Source organism: Oryzias latipes, chromosome 1 (genome assembly GCF_053564925.1).
Source record: "Oryzias latipes strain Hd-rR chromosome 1, Olatipes_Hd-rR_3.1".
Taxonomy (NCBI): Eukaryota; Metazoa; Chordata; class Actinopteri; order Beloniformes; family Adrianichthyidae; genus Oryzias; species Oryzias latipes.
The window spans coordinates 23,296,584-23,315,082 of NC_136237.1; the positions used below are offsets into that span (position 1 = coordinate 23,296,584).

An 18,499-nucleotide genomic window follows, 5' to 3' on the forward strand; every position below is an offset into this window, starting at 1 on the left:
CCTATCTTTTCTCTGTGCTTTGTCCGACATTCATAAAATTACAGCAGGAGATACTCATAAGGGTCTTCTCTCATCGTCTAAAGTTTCATGGGTGTACACCTGACGGTGCCTGCGCAAGCCACCACCAAACAGGAAGTGGTTGATTGCGTTGCAGTCAGATAATTAAAAATTCATAAAAAATCAGCCGTTTGTATCACGAGGCTGATATTTCAGAATGAGATGCCTCATAAATATCTCCAACTTAGATAGACAGCACTTGCATGGGTGAACAAAAACGGCTCAATAGCGCCACCTACCATGTTTGTTTTTGAGAGCCCCGCCATGTTCTTTAACATACAAGCTTGATTTTTACAGGACATGTTCATCAGATGAAAACTTACAAAAAAGTCTCTTGGTACCAAGCTGTCAGTTGCACAGGAAGTCTGCTATATTGATGTCAATATGTCATTTTTGCTCTATTTTGGTCATTTGCAGGCCTCGTTCTAGAACGAACTCCTCCTAGAGATTTTTGAACAATGACTCCAAACTTTGGTTTTGTAAACTAAACACATGTCCAATATTAAATTGCGAAGCTTTTAAGTTTTTACGGTTGTTTGTGACCGTGGCGGCGCGTCAAAATTTGAGGTCGTTTCGAAATCACGCCATGAAAAGAAAAATGGCCATTACTCAGCCATAAATAATCTAATCTGATCCAAATTTGTTGTGCATGATTGTAGTCTGACTTTGAACACATCTGCAGTGGAAAAATCCGAAACAGGTGTAGCGCCACCTGTTGGCAACAGGAAATGACATGTTTTACTTGGAGCATCACTGCTCCAAGTAGGATGAGCCGACACACCTCAAAATGACGTCCACCTGTTGAAAAACCATTGAAGATTACTCTGATAAAAAGCCATAACTTTCAATGCGGGGGTGTGGTCTTGACAGAGCGGCAAAGTTGGGCGTCTCGCCATGCACACAAATGTTGCTCTCACGTGCACATTCCTTGTCCAATCTCACTGAATTTCAATGGATATGATGAAGCTTCCATTCTGAACCCATGGATATGACAACTTTGGACGAGCTCTATAGCGCCACCTAGTTATTGCATTGGGCACATTCTGCCCTGTATTTTCTATGTGCTTTTTCCAATGTGCATGAAATTAAAACTGGAGATACTCATACTAATCATTGCTTTTTTATTCATCCAAAATACAATTAACTTTATATCTTATCTTTTTTTTTTTTTTTTACAAACAAAACATATGAATGTGCTCCAAAACAAAACCCAGCCTCAGTACACTCCTACAGATGTAACATCAGACAGTAAATGTCTCTTTTATGTTTTTTTTAATCAATGCTGCAACTTCTTTTCATTTCCTTTCAATACATCCAATAAAATTAAACTACAATGACAACAAACACAACATATAGCAAATGTCTCTAAGAAGATTGTGTATATACAATATGTACCACCTTTAAACACCAAATAAATAACAAATCTTTCTAATAAAATCACAAAAAATGGAACACAAAATGTAAAACCCAAATTAGAAATTGCAATTTTAAAAAGATACATTTTTCAGCAGCTTTTCAAAATCAATCACATATTTTACTCTTCTGTGGATGAAACAAAGAAGTCCAGAATAATGTAGCCACTTCTCCAAAGTCTCTGTCACCTTCAGTTTTAAACAAAGTCTGTGAAAATCCACCATACATTGGTCACATGTATTCAGAGACCTGCTAAAAGTGCACAATTGTAAAAGCTCTTTTATATAGACAACTGTTTGTTTGCTTAGAGCTCTAAATATAAAAAAATGCTTTTCTATCACCTAGACACAGATGGAGAACCATATCAACTGGATTAATAACAGGGTGGCATGTTTAGGTTTAAACTTACATCAATAGACAACATGAAGCTGTTCATCACATTTTTGACCTAAACATGTAAACACATCCTTGGCTCTGCGGTTAGGAAATGGTAATTGGGAATCTCTTCATACCAGGAGCCAGCCTGAACATTGGAACATCACCACAGTGCCCATCCAGACTGGGACAGCAACGGGGTCCACTTCACAGCCGTGAGGCTGCTATGTTTAACTCCAGCTGTCCCAGCAAGGGAGACAACTGCAGCAACATCCACTGACCAAGCCGGAAAGCCCTGGCAGAAAAGATCCCCACAAGAAAAACACTGGCTCAGGCAGGCTGGTCAATAAAAAAATATAGTTTTGCCAATGTCTTGCAGCTCGCAGATCAAGTGGTTTAGTTTTCCAGTAATGTCAGTCAAGAATACAAGTTCAGATTCACAATGTTCAGCAGATATCTCCACCAATAGCACCTTAAAAATCCTGTTCTATTTTGCTTTGCAGCTGAGGTTTTTTTATGATTTTCACAATAGGAGTCATTATGTGTCCAGAGCCAATCACTTCTGCACATAAGGCCTACTGGTGAATGACGCAGCAGTAATGCAGACATTTTGGAAAGTCTGGGTCAGCTTTACAGCTTACAGTGAGTGATGAAACCTGTCTGCAGTCACTGCTACTGGCTTTTCTAATGGTACCTTTTTCTGCACAAAAACTCCTTCACCGTGTTATACATTTCAACTCCTCTTGTAGTTGTCTGTTAGGGCAGATGTGTCAGGAGTTCTTCTCTTGTGGAAACCAAAAGCTATGCTGTACTGTTGCCGTCCACAGACTCATCACACTGGACGTAAACCCTCTGCACTTTGCAAGATCCCGGTCCAGCTAATTGGCCAAGTTATCAGACATAGCTGACACTCATCTAGACATTGTAGTGGAAATTGAATGAGTTCTATTGTTCTCATTCTTAGGCACAGTGATAGCAATTATCATCATTGCTTGTTTCTTAATCTGATAAAAACCTTCTTGTACTTGATGAGAAAATGAGCAGGTCTAAACGAGGCTTAGATTTAAGATTTTTTTTCATGCTAAATGCATAAGTCTTTGTCCTTTAAGGAAACAGATTACAGTCCCCCCCCCCCCCCCCCCCCCCCACAGGCTGCTGTCATATTAACATTATCTTGGAGCTCCAGAATGGACAAGAAAAAACAACGAGAATGGCTCGAGCAGGGCGTTGCTCACGGGGCGGTCGCTCGTGCCAGGCGGTGGCACGTGCTCGGGCCCGCTAAATGCTACTTGTAGCTTTAATTGGTATTTGTGTTTTGGTTTCGGGAATTTTGTTTTGATTTCTAAAATGTTACGTTTTTTCTTTTTTTTTCTTTTTCATTTTTAAATTGTCATTGTTTTCTTTTATATGTTTCTGCGTTAAGGGATTTGTTGGTGGGATCTGCACTTCAGGGCCACCGTACTGAATCATATTGTACCCCATGTTTTTCAATTCATCCCTAGACATTTCATCTCAAAGTCTTACAGACATACACGCTTGTGGGATTTACAATAAAAATATCAAACATCATTGTTTTTTGATGACCTGGCTGCAGAGACATGTAAAGTTTTATAATTGATTGGTGACAGATGTGTGGGGATGAGAGTGGTGGAAACACTCCATTGTACTTGTGCTTCTTTGCATCATGTAAGAGAGCAGCAAGGCATATAATTACCATGTATAGCATGAAAGCAAGGCTGACAGCCCTGCATTATCAGTCACAGGTAAAGTGGTTTATCTCCACTTTGTTGACAACAGACAAAAGTGGAACCAAACTGAATGAGGTTTGTTGTTTCTTAAGATCTGGGTGAATTGGCTCTCTACACATTCCTCCGGCACAATCAGATAAATGACATCACATTAGCTGAAATCTAACAAGCATTTGCACAAAGGAATACGGATTCTCGCTGACAGCTGCAGCCTCAAACTGATGCAATTTTAATTGCTCAGCCCTTAACGTGACAAAACTATCGTGGAGCCAACTGTCTCACTCTGTGCCCTTGTTAACCCTCCACACTACATCTCTCATCAGAGTGACAGTCGAGACCTCCTCGGCACCTCCGACTGATTCACAACACTTCATTAAACTCTGGCAACAAAACCATCTGTCCCCTCTCCATCTCCCCAGCAGTAATGTGAGAATAACTCACTCTCCCTTTTAGTACCACTCGTCCTAATGGGATGCCTGTCTGTGCAAACATCAATTGAGTTACAGGCATGTTAGCCTGCTTGATCACTGAATCATCAGAAAAGGGTGTGCAGGTGCCCACAGCGTTTTTTAACACAGATGGAGGGTGAGGTCGGACCATGAGAGTTAGGTGGAAGAAACACTGCAATTATTGTCAGCCTATCAATATGCATGGAAAGTTGGGATAGAGCTGGCGGCTGGGGTGGGATGGTTTATTTAGAGAATACTATTTATATCCCTGAATTATCAAAGCCCTCTTTAAGGCAAGCACATCAGTGAATTATTCATCTCACCTCAACATCCAAATATTTTAAATATGATCAGGATTGCTCTCAGGCATTTTCTTTTGTGTGCAGCATTTATTTGCAAAGCCGATAAGCAGGATGATTACAACTGTGTACTTTGTCACTGTTTGACAGCAGATACATTAGTAATAGTTGTCTTGAGGCTTTTGCCATTTTCACATATTTTTGTCTTTGTGTCAGTAACTAGGTCTTCTTTAACTGTAAACCCCAACCCCCTATGATTTTGCAATATGCTTTAGGTCTAGGCAGCTAGACATCTTACTTAGTGTAAAACCAGGGCACAAGAAGGGAAAAGGGTTAAATGATCTTTTTGCAAGACTGACAATTTAACTCCCTCTCCATTAATTAACTTTGTCATTCCAGAGAAATCACCCACTCCGCTTAAATCCCCATAAATTATCTCCTCTGCTCCCCTCGGCAAGCCTTTTCTTCCCCACTGCTACTACCCCCAGACGGGGGGCTGATGGATTGGAGGTACAGTGGGGCTGTGCTGCTATTTCTGGTGCCAGATGAAACTGCAGTATCGCAGGCGGGTACACCTCATTTGCTTTAGGCCTCTCCGGGAGTTACATCTACATGTGCTGCCTGCCTGCCACCTTTCTGAGCTCATTACCATATTCATAATGTGAATATCGATTATAAATACCACACCTGTGCCACTTCTCTCAGCATACATACCTTTACACTGTACATGTTGTACCCTCCAAAGAAATATGACTGAGATTGATGGAGCATCTGGGTTACTTGATTCCACTTAGCATTGCATTGTTGTCATTAGATTGTATGTAGTTGTTCTTTCCTACAATCATCACAGCAAAGTTGTTGGGGGCGGGGGCAGCTGCGTCAGGACAAGAATGGGGTCAAGCTGGGCAAATGCAAATTAAACACAGGCAAGACATTTTAGCGCAAATAAAGTAGTAAAAAAATTATCTTATAATGGATTACAGTAATTTTACATTTTAAATGTAGATGTAGAGTCAAGAGAGTTACCAAAAAATGTGTGAAGGATGCATTTACCTTTGTGTTGCAACAACTCTAATCAATTCTGCCAATACTTTAATGAGTTTTAACAAGAAATAAGTACTTTTGAGCTCCTACTTGGAGGTTCAAAGGATCAGGGTCCTTGATTTTGTTGTACTTTTGTCATGAAAATAATTATGTTTTTTTTTACCTGGATCCTTTTACTGTATACTCATAGTGTTGTGATACATTGCAGACCAATGCCTCTCATTAAATTTGGTTTCATGCAAATTAAAAAAACAGATTAATCAAAAGATTGTGTAAATAGGAAAATGCCATAGTCAACAATGATTACATAACCTCAAAGTAACAGTTTGTTAGTTTTTCATCCATGTATACAGGCAAATCTGACTAATGTTATTTTATAGATGTGTATGTGCAAAACCCTGTGAAAAAACTACTTGAAATTTTTGGTGGCTGTGAACCTGCTCTAATTTTCTTACAAGGAGCCTAAATAGTCTATAAAATAGTCTATAGTCTTATGGTCTATTTTGTTGATATTAGTTAATGCTCAGACAATTGGTGCCTGTAAGTCTAACAAGATGACATGATTTGGAATAACTCAAGACAACAATATAGGAGACATTACAAACTTTACTAAGGGGATGAATGATAAGGGGATGTGATTACTGAAATACCAAAAACCAGAAATTATACTCAACAAATCAAGCAGTGTGAGAAACCAAAACAAAAAAGTGTAACCACTTGGTGGCTTGTTCCTGTTTACTTGAATTTGAAACTGCCTAACATTACAGCAGAAATAGACATACCTAAACTTCAACACATTTGGAATGTTTTAATTAGATTTAGTATTCAAGATATTTGTACAAATGGTCACATTTTGAACTTTTAATAAGTATTACATACTTTATGTCAAATTTATTGCATTTATTTAAAAATAAACATTTAATTGAATTTTTAAGATTAAAAAATTAACTATAGAGCCTGAACATTAGCAGGCATTGATTTAAGAGTGAGGTATAAATAAGACACACTGGCTGAGTCCCAATAAAGGACAGACGTCCTTCAGCAAATTTTCCAAATTTTTTGTAAAGTAAATAACGTGTTTACATATGTCCCATCAATGGTCAAAATAGCTGAAATAACTAAACTTGAAAACTTGCTTCAAGTTTCCTCAATCAAAGTTCCATCAATACGATTATTTGGTAGCTCCTTTTGATTTAATTTTATGCTCACACAGACATGCTTCTTTATTTAAAAAAATACCTAAAATGTTTCTCAACAACCTTTTTAAAATATATGTTTTTGTAAAAGTGCAAAGCAATAATTTCAGATCGGATTGACAAATCTCTTGTCTCATATTTTTAACTCTTTCAACCAAAGATCTCACTGGTGGTACACGCTTTCTGACATACTGTAACTCTTTGACTGTTTACACGATCAGCTGATTCTGACGCAGATGAGGTAGCTTTGCATTTTGAATTTACACACCAATATGTAACACTTTACTAATGTAAAGTGTGAAGTGCTTGCTGCACTTCTGAATTTTCTGGAATTACATGAATTGGGTAAACAGTTGAAACGTTATAGTAGTCAAAAGAATCCCAACACCGGAGCTAAAACTAAAGCTTCGATATTAAAGGGTTAACTTTACAGAATCATTTTATCTTCTTTATTAATACCAAACAGTTACAAAAACAAAGTATGGTACATTTCACTGCGAAGCAAGTCATTTGTGAACCAAGATGCACAGTTGCTTCACATTACCATGTGAAATTTACATCATCTTCATTTTTGTAATTTGGCACTTTCTTACACCTCTGTTCTATTTGTGCAGTTTTCAATTTAGTGTGCATTTGCACACAGTTCCAACCTACAATCTGCAGATTGTAAACAGCAATTTGGAGATGACTTGATTAAAATGCCATGCTATAGGGTTGCATGTCTTTCTTAATTACTGCCCACATTTCTTATCTGTCTGTAGCTTTACTTTTTATCATAAATTGTTTCTGTGTTGACAGATATTTGGCATTACTTCCTGCCACTTAAGATTATTTGGTTTGTAAACCTGAAGCCTACCTGGCTGTCTTAGGGGACTGACCCTTGTGATTAAGTGACATCAATGCTCGGACCCAACAGCTGTTTCCCTCTCAGCACACCTAGCTTGAAGGGCTCCATTTTCCCACCACACATTATGACATCCTGAATGGTTAAAGCATCATATGAAATCCCTTAGCATGACAACATGTGAAGACACCATCCCTGAGAGGCAGAATGATGAGACTTTTGTTTGGGTAATTGCATGCATTTGTTTTAACTGTGGACTACGTTGTTTGCAAGTTTGATTGATTAGATGTTTACCGTGCAAGTATGAATACGCAGTAATGTCTTGCCTTTGTTGAAATGTATTCAAACAAACTGGACTGAGCCAAGTGTGGTACCCCATTAAAAAAAAACAGTTACCCTTCAGATTAAGTCAAACGCTTTTCTGCATACAAACAATTGTCTTAAAAAAAGGTTTTTCTTATTTAAGTGTCTGGTTTTTTTCATAAATCACACAGTGACTTTTATTTCCTCTGTTTGGAAACTCTGATGGATAGGAACTATAAAAACACATTGAGCCTCATCAAATTGAGGAATAATTGTGTGTTGCTTTGCAAACAAAGTAATCCAACTTCACACACAATTAAAGCTGCCAATAAAGGTCAATCACACTAAAACATGGTTAAATAACCTTTCAGAAGATTTTTCATTTTTGAAAATGTCTCTCATTGAAAGTAAGTGGTTTACCTACATCAGTAGGCAGGACATGTCTATGGGCCATTAGTGGAGTTGATGAGCCTTTGAGAGGCCAGTTGAATCCTAGCACCTCAGATAAAGCAAAATGCATTTTTGGACATCAGAGTTCCTCTGCAGGTTGCACTATCCCGCAGGTGTTTAATCTGTTTTGTGTTTGAATGGTTGTGCCATAGAGGAAGAGTGATGAAGGAGAGACAGCAGCGGTGACAGATGATAGAAGCAGTCAGGCCTCTATTTGTCATTCTGGCATGAGCCCTCAAGGAAAATGCATAAGAAAAAGCTCTTGTTCTGAAACTCTGTAAAAGTTTCTACGGTTTTTGCATAATCCTCTGCTGCATTTCCATAAGTTGTTTCAATTTGTCTCGTCTCAACTTGGAGTCACTGGCTTGGTCTAGTTCATTTTCTCCATTTTACTTTAGCACCATTTCAATGAGACCAGGTTCGTCGTGGAAATGCAGGCAAAACAAATATCTACTGCCACCTCCCGTTGTTTTCTGAACTCTCAACAGAGCGCAGGTCACCACTTCTTGTGCCCATAAATCAAATCCATTCCTTTTCTGTAGGACAGAAGGTACTAAAAATCAAAGACGCAAGATGACGTGACCCCTAGTAAAAACTCCATAAGTCAAGTTTAGCTTCACTAAGTTGGTGCTAATTGGAATGCATCATTAGTGAACCATTTTGAGACCTAATCGTGTTTGAGATGTTTTGGTTCTGTCGTTCCGTTCTATTCTATTTAACTAAAATACAATCTTTAATTAAAGGTCTTTGTTTACTTTACATTTTTAGTTATCTTTGTCATCTAATTGGAAGTCCTCTGAATAATGTATAAAATTGTATTAAAGCAGATGGGTAATAAGTTAAGTTTTAGTCACCAGCACCCATCCAATTGGATGAGGGCTGCAGGTTTTTGGGTTGTCTGGCCCTTTGAGGGTCGCAGAGAGGAGCAGCTTAAAGGAGCTAGGGTGTGTCTTTTAGTTCGTCTGATGCTCGTTTAAAATGGAACACTCAATTGTCATGTGTGTGGTATGTGTACCATGTAGTATTTGTAAGGTTAATTGAAGTTGTGCACACTTATGACATGCAATTGAAGCTGTCATATGGTGCCTTTTACGCCACACTTTGGTCATTACTAAAGCATTAGTTAAAGTCGCCCTCACAGATACATAAGTCTACGGGTAAAAAATGGCCACAGTGAGCACAAAAAACAGTAAAAAGCTCTTTGAGACATGTCTTCATATCATCTACATCACCCTTACCCTTTGTGATATGTAAGTGTTCACCACAACCTGTCGCCTGCAGCATACCCTAAGAAAAACAGACTACGGAGTCACTGGGTGGTCAACGACCTTCCTATTTCGTGTGGACCACCTGTGTGCTCTGTACAGGTTAGCCCATTTTTCGCCAAAAAACAGTCCTTATCTATCGCCATAAAAGCAATTGTGAATCGATGCAGAGATGGGAGCCTGCTGGAGGTGCTCTTCCAGAACTTTCCATGTTGCCCACTTTAGCTTTATCTCCAATTCACACCAAAGTGGCAGCAGAGCGTCACAGCAGAGTCATGTCAGTTTTGGAAAAACTGCTGTTTGATTATCCAATCTGAAGATTCACACCAACGATGTCATTCATGGGAATTACAAAAGACTCACTGCAATGCAACATTCAACTTAAGAGGGTTCAGTTTTCCAACATCTGCTGAGCCACGGAAACACAAAAAAGGCTCCAAGCACGACAATAAACTTTAACTATACTTTTTAAATAATTCAAAAATTAAACATGGTGGTAATAGGAACATGGACCAAGAATTTTGGAGAAAGCTGCACTGTGGAGAGTAAGAGTTAAGTCTTGATGTAAGAAAATTTAATACACTGTACAAAACAAAATACACTTATTTATATACTTACAAAAGCACGACTAAAGTTATCAAAATGACAGAAAATAGATCCACAGATGTGCAAGTTTAAACATAACTCTGACATATTTCAGTATGAATTGACGTTTTTGGTGTGAACTCATCTGTATCACCCTTTTTTCTGCACTGGTGAGATGTATAAAGAGGCAGATGATGGTGGTGCATAAATTGACAGCTAGGTTCCCCCCTTTTATTGAACAGCAGCTGCATAAGAGGCTTTACTTCAACCTGATCCTTATGATTATATTGTCTTTCTCTATTTTTAAGAGTAACATAATTTTGTCTGAGGACTGCTTCAACAATTTACAAGCAATGTCTGATTATCTTGATTATTTTCTCCACATTTGATTTATTTTTTGTGACCAGCATGGGTTTTTTTCTCAAATACACCCAGAATGTGTCTTTTCTTACTGTAAGAACCCAAACTTTTAGTTTCGCTTTTTTTAGTTTTTACTTGGTTTGATTTTTTTTAGGGGTTCATCATTCAATTGTTTAATTTGAAGTGGTCTTTTTATCTCTTTTAGTTTCATCTCTGTTCCGCAGTGACGTTATGTCTACACCAGTTTCTAATTAGCAGTCATTACAGCTGTTTCAGTTTTGCTAATTAGTCCTGTGAGTCCACATTTGATTGCATGGTTTTAGTCATTTTGTGTCGCAGCCAGTTTTGTCACCAATGTTGCTTTTTAAGTTATTCTTCAGGTTTTCTTTTGTTTTGTTTGATATTGTCACCTTTTTCGTAATTTCTGTTTATTTAATTGTCAGTTATGATGTTTCTTTACTGCACTTGAATCATCTGTACATTTTTGGTCAATAAAATAACAAAGGAAGCTGACAGGGGATGAGGATAAAGTAAAACACCTATGATTACATTTCAAAATAATCTTGATGCCTTTTAGTGATGTAGATGATGCATGATTCACCTGAAGCTTTTTATCCGTTCAGTTCACTGAAGGGCAAAGCTTTCTGAAGCTTCATTTGCTCTCCGACAGCATTTAGTGGTAGAAACATATCAAGCTATTCCAATGAAGTTTGAATTTTATTTGTAAACTAGTCACACAAGAATAAAATGGCTGCAAGAAAATGTAAATGTAACATAATGTGAGAAGAGACAATTAATTTGCTGTGGAACACCTAGTATGGAGCAGTGAATGTGTTTTCCCAAACACTGAACTGTTGATGATACAAAAAAATGTTACATTTAAGTTTTTTTACGATGTCATGTACCAGAGTTTTGTTTACATGATTTCTATGCCACGTTCAATTATACCTCAGTTTAGATCAGATGCTCTTGCTCTTAACTTTTTTACAACACCTGACTGACACCTCACTTCCACCAAGTGGTAGGAGGCTGCATTCAGGTCCCGCGGCTCTCGTGGCCCACAGATTCAGAACAGATCTTTTTTGCGGCCCACTAGTTGGCGCTCACAGACCAAGATTGGGCTGTGGCCCCATGGTTAAAAATCACTGGTTTAGATAAAGTGTTGCATCTAACCTCACACTAACACACACACAACTAACACACAGTGTAGCAAATATTTTTACAAACCCATGCTCAACACTAGCTGACGGAGTCTGAAGAGGAAAAATTTAACCATTAACTTAAATACAAACTCGCTCTCCAAAATAGAAAACAGTAAAAACAGGAACGGCGTTAAAAAACAACAAAAAAAAACAGGTGACCATTATATATTAAAAAAGGAAACTTTTTATCACCAATTTAGATGTATCACAAAGGTTCATTTTATTTCAGTGAAATTATAAATATCATAATCACTTGAATCTGATTTATCTGTAAAAACATTAACCATGAGTCTTTACATGTATTATGTAAAATTACTGGCTTTTGTGTTATAATTTGTTGTCCTTGTGGCTCCAGCCAATTGTAGATGTGTGTGTTAGCTCATCAACATGTCTGTCTTTATTTCACAGGTGGGAACAGAACATCAAGGGTGCAGCAGGTGGAGCTCAGCCTCGGTATGTGCATTTATTCACTATCTCTGGAGTAGTTTCACTTTCAAACGCATGCATTGTCAAAGTGCATGCTTACAGTTATTATTAATATAAAATGAGTGTATTTTTTTTTTGTTTTTTTTTACACAAAGAGACACACTCCTGTCTTATACAGTTACACCAATGTCGGGCTGCTTCCTTCCTCCGCTCTAACCCTGACACTTCAAGCATGGTTAAAAAAGACAAAACTGGCACAGCAAAGAGAAAACTTTAGACAGAATTGCGAGAGGGTACCTTTGAACCTCTTCTGAGATCTCCTCATTAATTTTTTAGAAGAGCGAGATGTTAGACTTCTATTTCTAGATTATTCATTGTGGGTTACGTTAGGTCTCTTAAAGCGATTGTCGAAACCTTAAAAACTTTCCTTTCGTCTTTCAACAATCAAACACAGATGACATCAAAGACTGATTTGTGCTCTTTCTTTGTTTTTATCTAGCTACTTTCAGGATAACGAATGTATGGGTATATTGAAAATGTATGTGTCTTTGCTCAGATCAATCCTCCAACATATGAAAGAAATATAACATTTTCTCAAACACACACAGACCCACCATGTGTTTACTGTTTTCAAAAACACATCTTTATTGTCCGTAATTCTTGCAAGAACGTAATTTCTCATTGTCACGAAAGACTATGTTGAAGTTCTTAACACGCTGTGTCCCTTTTGGGGTCACAGGGGGGCCGGAGCCTATCCCAGCCACTTACGGGCGAGGGCAGGGGGCACCCTGGACAGGTCGCAAGGCCACATGTCAAACACACTCATTCATTCATTCTCACACTCACAGCCAATTTAGAGTTAACAATTGACCTATGGAGCATGTTTTTGGACAGTGGGAGTGGGAGACCCTGGAGAAAACCCACGCATGCACGGGGAGAACATGCAAACTCCACATAGAAAGCTCCCCCATTGATGTTCTGTTTCAGGTCCCCCAGCCAGGAATTGAACCGGGGGCCTTCTCGCAGCTAGGCAAGAGTGCCTGGCACTGCGCCACCGTGCAGCCTGAACCAATGGCAGAGTTGGAAAATCTAATATTTGGGGGCTGAAGGGGGGCAGAAGACTTTGGAAGGGTGGCAAAGAACAGCGGAGTGGAAGGCCATTAGAAATGAATGGATCAAAAATATGTATTTTGAACTGTTAATTAATTTCATGAATCTTTAAAAATTTGAAATGCTCAAAGAAGCTTGTACTAATAATTTAGTCATCTTTGTCAATGATGGTTCTAACAATGACTTAAAATTTGGGCAGCTGGCTCCCTTTTCCCCCCATAGCCTTGCCCCTGCCCTGAACAGGTAGTTAGTATGTTGCATTGCCTAAAAAACAAATTGTTATATTTTTCATTTATAAATATGGAATAAATTATGTTTGAAGGTGTAATGAATAAAATTTTTTGAATTTACTTTGTGTGTGGCCAAGACTCCAACTGAAAAGCATTTAAGTTTGCGTAAATTATGAACCATTTCATTTGCAAGTACGTTTTTAACATTTACTGTACCTCCTACTCGATAAAATATCAGTGGGCAAGCGGAAGTAGAGAGGTTGACTTCTGATCGGAAAAACTGCAGGTTCGGTTCCCGCCCTGCATGCTGGTGTGTTGAAGCTGCCATCAGTGTGTGTGCATGAGTGGGTGCATGGTCCTGTGATTGTAAAGCGCTTTGGGCCTTCTGAGAATGTCGCAAAGTGCTATCTGAGTGTACTCCACTCAGATATATTTGGAGAAAAACAACCTGGGGTAATAATTCTGCTCACACGAGATTGTTTAGTTAGTAATTTAGATGTAATAGCCTTACCTTGCCCAAAGTAAATAAACCAGTTAGTCAGGGAAAATATCTCAATTTTATCATTTTTTTCTCATTTATCAGCTTTGACTTTTCCTTTTTTTGGTGTAAAGCTCCATAAGACACTTTTTTTTAACTTTCTCTCACTTTTTTCTAAACTGGGACCTTTTCTTATCTTTATTTGTTCACTCTCTGTGAGAAACAAGTGGGGTTTCTTTTGTGTGTGCTTGGTAATAACTTTCTGCCAAGTCTTCAAAATGATTTCATTATTCTAAAGGGTTGACCTGTTTGCTATTTGAGAACCCTTATAGTCAACAATGCTCTCACACTTTAGTAGAGCTCAGTAAGCTCACACACTCCCTCTTTGGGCTGCTTGTGGAGGTCCCGCAGTGTCTGTTTATCTGCAGCTGTCACCTCATTGCTTTTATCTGCTGTTGTTTGGTGAGCATATCATGAAACTTTCTTCAGAGCTGCAGCTGCTTCTGCAAAGACTTGAACTGATCGGAAAACTGAACCGATTTCCTTTGATGTTTTGTTCCTAGGGTTCATTTATAGTATCTTTCTGAAGCCTTTGACTTTTCTGCTTAGTATTTCCTCAGTCAAGGTTCTTCTTTTCATAGTTTATTCTTTCTCTAAAAGTTGAACTTCTTTGCTGCTCTTTTCTTTACTTTTCCTTCAGAATTATTTGATTCCTAAGATCCTTTTAAATTATTGTCTAATATTCTATACAACTCAGAAGTGGTTTTCTTAGATTTCCGAGTCCTTTTAACTTGTTTTAAGCGATCTGTACTGTTTTTATTTTTATTTATTTTTGTTTTTGCTGCTTTGGTTATTTGATATAAAGCTGGCTTGGGTCAATGCTGGCTTGAGTGTTCCTTTCACAATGCAAAAAAAGAAGCTATTTTTTCACTTCAAGGTTTATCTTCATCACCTACTATAATCAGTAAAGTAGAAGTTATTAGAGGTCGAGGAAGAGTTCCAGGACTTTATCAGAGATTAAAAGGAAATGGAGATCAGACCTACTGTCTCTGCGTTTTTTAGTCTATTTAGTGCTTTTTTTGTTTTATTTAGTGTTCCACCTCCTCTACATTTCTTGGGGGTAACAACCTAAAGTCTTCTTCTTCTTTCTCTTTCGGCTTTTCCCATCAGGGGTCGCCACAGCGAATCATCCTTTTCCACCTCACTCTATCATGAACATCTTCTACCCTAACGTTAGCCAACTTCATGTCCTCTGTTAAGACATCCATATATCTCCTCTTTGGCCGTCCTCTTGCCCTCCGGCCAGGCAGCTCCATCTCCAACATCCTTCTACCAATATATCCACTATCCCTCCTCTGAACATGTCCAAACCATCTCAGTCTGGCTTCTCTGACTTTGTCGCTAACACAGGCAACATGAGCCGTCCCTCTGATGTACTCGTTCCTTATCCTGTCTAACCTGGTCACTCCTAAGGAGAACCTCAACATCTTCATCTCCGCTACCTCCATCTCAGCCTCTTGTCTCTGTCTCACTGCTACCGTCTCTAACCCATAGAGCAGAGCTGGTCTCACCACTGTCTTGTACACCTTTCCTTTGAGTCTTGCTGGCACTCTTCTGTCACACAACACTCCTGACACTTTCCTCCACCCGCTCCAACCTGCCTGCACTCGCCTCTTCACCTCTTTTCCACAATCCCCATCACACTGAACTGTTGACCCCAAGTACTTAAACTCCTGCACCTTCTTCACCTCAGTCCCCTGTAACCTAACGCTTCTACCTTGATCCCTCTCGTTCAGACACATGTATTCTGTCTTACTACGACTGACCTTCATACCTCTTCTTTCCAGAGCAAACCTCCACCTCTCTAGCTGTTCCTCCACCTGCTCTCTACTCTCACTGCAAATTACAATGTCATCCGCAAACATCATTGTCCAGGGAGATTCCTGTCTTACCTCGTCTGTCAGCCTGTCCATCAGCATAGCAAACAAAAAAGGACTCAAAGCTGATCCTTGGTGTAGTCCCACCTCCACCTTGAACTCCTCTGTCTGACCTACAGCACATCTCACCACCGTCATACTTCTCTCATACATGTCCTGAACTACTCTGACATACTTCTCTGCCACTCCAGACGACCTCATACAGTACCACAGCTCCTCCCTCGGCACCCTGTCATACGCCTTCTCTAAATCTACGAACACACAATGCAGCTCCTTCTGACCTTCTCTGTACTTTTCCATCAACATTCTCAAAGCAAAAATGGCATCAGTGGTGCTCTTACGGGGCATGAAACCATACTGCTGCTCACAGATCTCCACCTTCTTCCTAAGCCTGGCTTCCACTACTCTTTCCCACAGCTTCATTGTGTGGCTCATCAACTTTATTCCTCTATAGTTGCTGCAGTTCTGCATGTCACCCTTGTTTTTAAAGATCGGGACCAGAACGCTTCTCCTCCATTCCTCAGGCATCTTCTCAATCTCTAAAATCCTATTGAAAAACCTTGTTAGAAATTCCACTGCTGTCTCTCCTAGGCACTTCCATACCTCCACAGGTACGTCATCAGGACCAACGGCCTTTCCGCTCTTCATCCTTTTCAGAGCCTTCCTAACCTCATCCTTTCCAATCTCTGCTACTTCCTGCTCCACAACAACCACATCTTCCTCCCTTCTTTCCCTGTCATTTTCCTCGTTCATCAGCTCCTCAAAATACTCCTTCCATCTTTTCTGTACACTCTCTTGGGTTGTTAGCACCTTTCCATCTCTGTCCTTAATCACCCTTATCTGTTGCACGTCCTTCCCATCTCTGTCTCTCTGTCTGGCTAGCCTGTACAAGTCCTTCTCTCCTTCCTTTGTGTCTAACCTGTCATATAGCTCATTGTAAGCTTTCTGTTTGGCCTTTGCCACCTCTCTCTTCACTCTACGCTGCGCTTCCTTGTACTCCTGTCTACCTTCCTCAGTCCTTTCTACATCCCACTTCCTTTTAGCCAACCTCTTCCTCTGGACGCATTCCTGTACTTCCTCATTCCACCACCAAGTCTCTTTACCGTCTTTCCTCTTTCCAGATGACACACCTAGCACCTTCCTACCTGTTTCCCTGATAATCTCTGCTGTAGTTTCCCAGTCATCTGGAAGCTCATCCTGACCACCCAGGACCTGCCTCAACTTCTGCCTAAATTCCTCACAAGTTTCTTCATTCTGTAGCTTCCACCACTTGGTCTTCTTTTCTGTTTTCCCTCTCTTCTTCTTCCTGACCTCCAGAGTCATCTTACACACCACCATGCAGTGCTGTCTGGCTACACTCTCTCCTACCACCACTTTGCAGTCATTAACCTCTCTCAAATGACCTCGTCTACATAGGATGTAGTCCACCTGAGTACTCCTACCTCCACTTCTGTATGTCACTCTATGTTCCTCTCTCTTCTGGAAGTAAGTGTTGACTACAGCCATTTCCATCCTCTTCGCAAAGTCCACCACCATCTGTCCCTCCAGATTCCTTTCCTTCACACCAAACCTGCCCATCACCTCCTCATCACCTCTGTTGCCCTCACCAACATGCCCATTAAAGTCTGCTCCAATAACAACTCTCTCTCCTCTGGGGAAACTCTCTATGACCTCATCCAACTCACTCCAGAATCTCTCCTTCACTTCTAACTCACAGCCAACCTGTGGCGCATACCCACTGACTACATTCACCATCACCCCTTCAATTTCTAACTTTAGGCTCATCATCCTGTCTGAGACTCTTTTCACCTCTAGAACACTGTTTACAAACTCCCCCTTCAGAATCACTCCTACCCCATTTCTCTTCCTATCAACACCATGATAGAACAGTTTGTATCCTCCTCCAATACTACGTGCCTTGTTGCCCTTCCACCTTGTCTCCTGCACACACAGTACATCTACCTTCCTTCTCTCCATCATGTCTGCCAGCTCTCTGCCTTTCCCTGTCATTGTGCCAACGTTAAGAGTCCCTATTCTCAAACCTATGTTCCTGCCTTTTCCCTTCTCTCTCTGGCCACGGACCCTTCTGCCTCCCCTCTTTCTTCCACCAACAGTAGTCAAATTTCCACCGACACCCTGTAAGTTAACAGCATCGGTGGCGGTCGTTGTTAACCCGGGCCTCGACCGATCCGGTATGTCTAAAGTGTTGTGGATGATTCGCATGGTTATTTTGGCAATTTTTACGCCGGATGCCCTTCCTGACGCAACCCTCTCTATTTATCCGGGCTTGGGACCGGCACAGAAGTTACTGGCTTGCAACCCCTGTGGCTAGATTGGATAACAACCTAAAGTAATCCACAGATTTCTATTGCTTTTTAAAGCATAATTATTGAAACCATAAGTATATTAGATTAGATTAGATTTGATGTTCTGCCTGAAAGGCGATGCATTTTTTTTTTGCTCTTATCATTATTTGATTTCACGTTTAGGAATAGACCTGCAGCTATTCCATACTTCACAAAGGTGAAGCATTCAGTTGATCTGTTTTAGCAGTTTTAAACTACATGCTTGGTGAGCATGTGCAATTAGCAGTGACACTTCAAACTTCCAAGCAAAAATACAACCAATTAAAATTTAATGATGTAAAAGTAAGAAACCATTGCTTTTTAGTGGAATAATGCTAGCTAAGAATGTAATGATTAAAGGGGCACTCCAACACAATTTTCTG

The 18,499-nt window shown here is 39.8% G+C and overlaps 1 protein-coding gene across 3 annotated transcripts in view; it reads left to right on the plus strand.

The window, feature by feature from the left end:
• The window catches only part of LOC144981234 (type II inositol 3,4-bisphosphate 4-phosphatase-like), a 172,038-nt gene that overhangs the window by 13,926 nt on the left and 139,613 nt on the right, over positions 1 to 18,499 (plus strand). For all 3 annotated transcript variants that reach the window (XM_078951946.1, XM_078951951.1, XM_078951942.1), the window contains exon 2: positions 11,999 to 12,043. In XM_078951946.1, the coding sequence (XP_078808072.1) occupies positions 11,999 to 12,043 (45 nt within the window). The remainder of the gene's footprint in view (positions 1 to 11,998; positions 12,044 to 18,499) is intronic.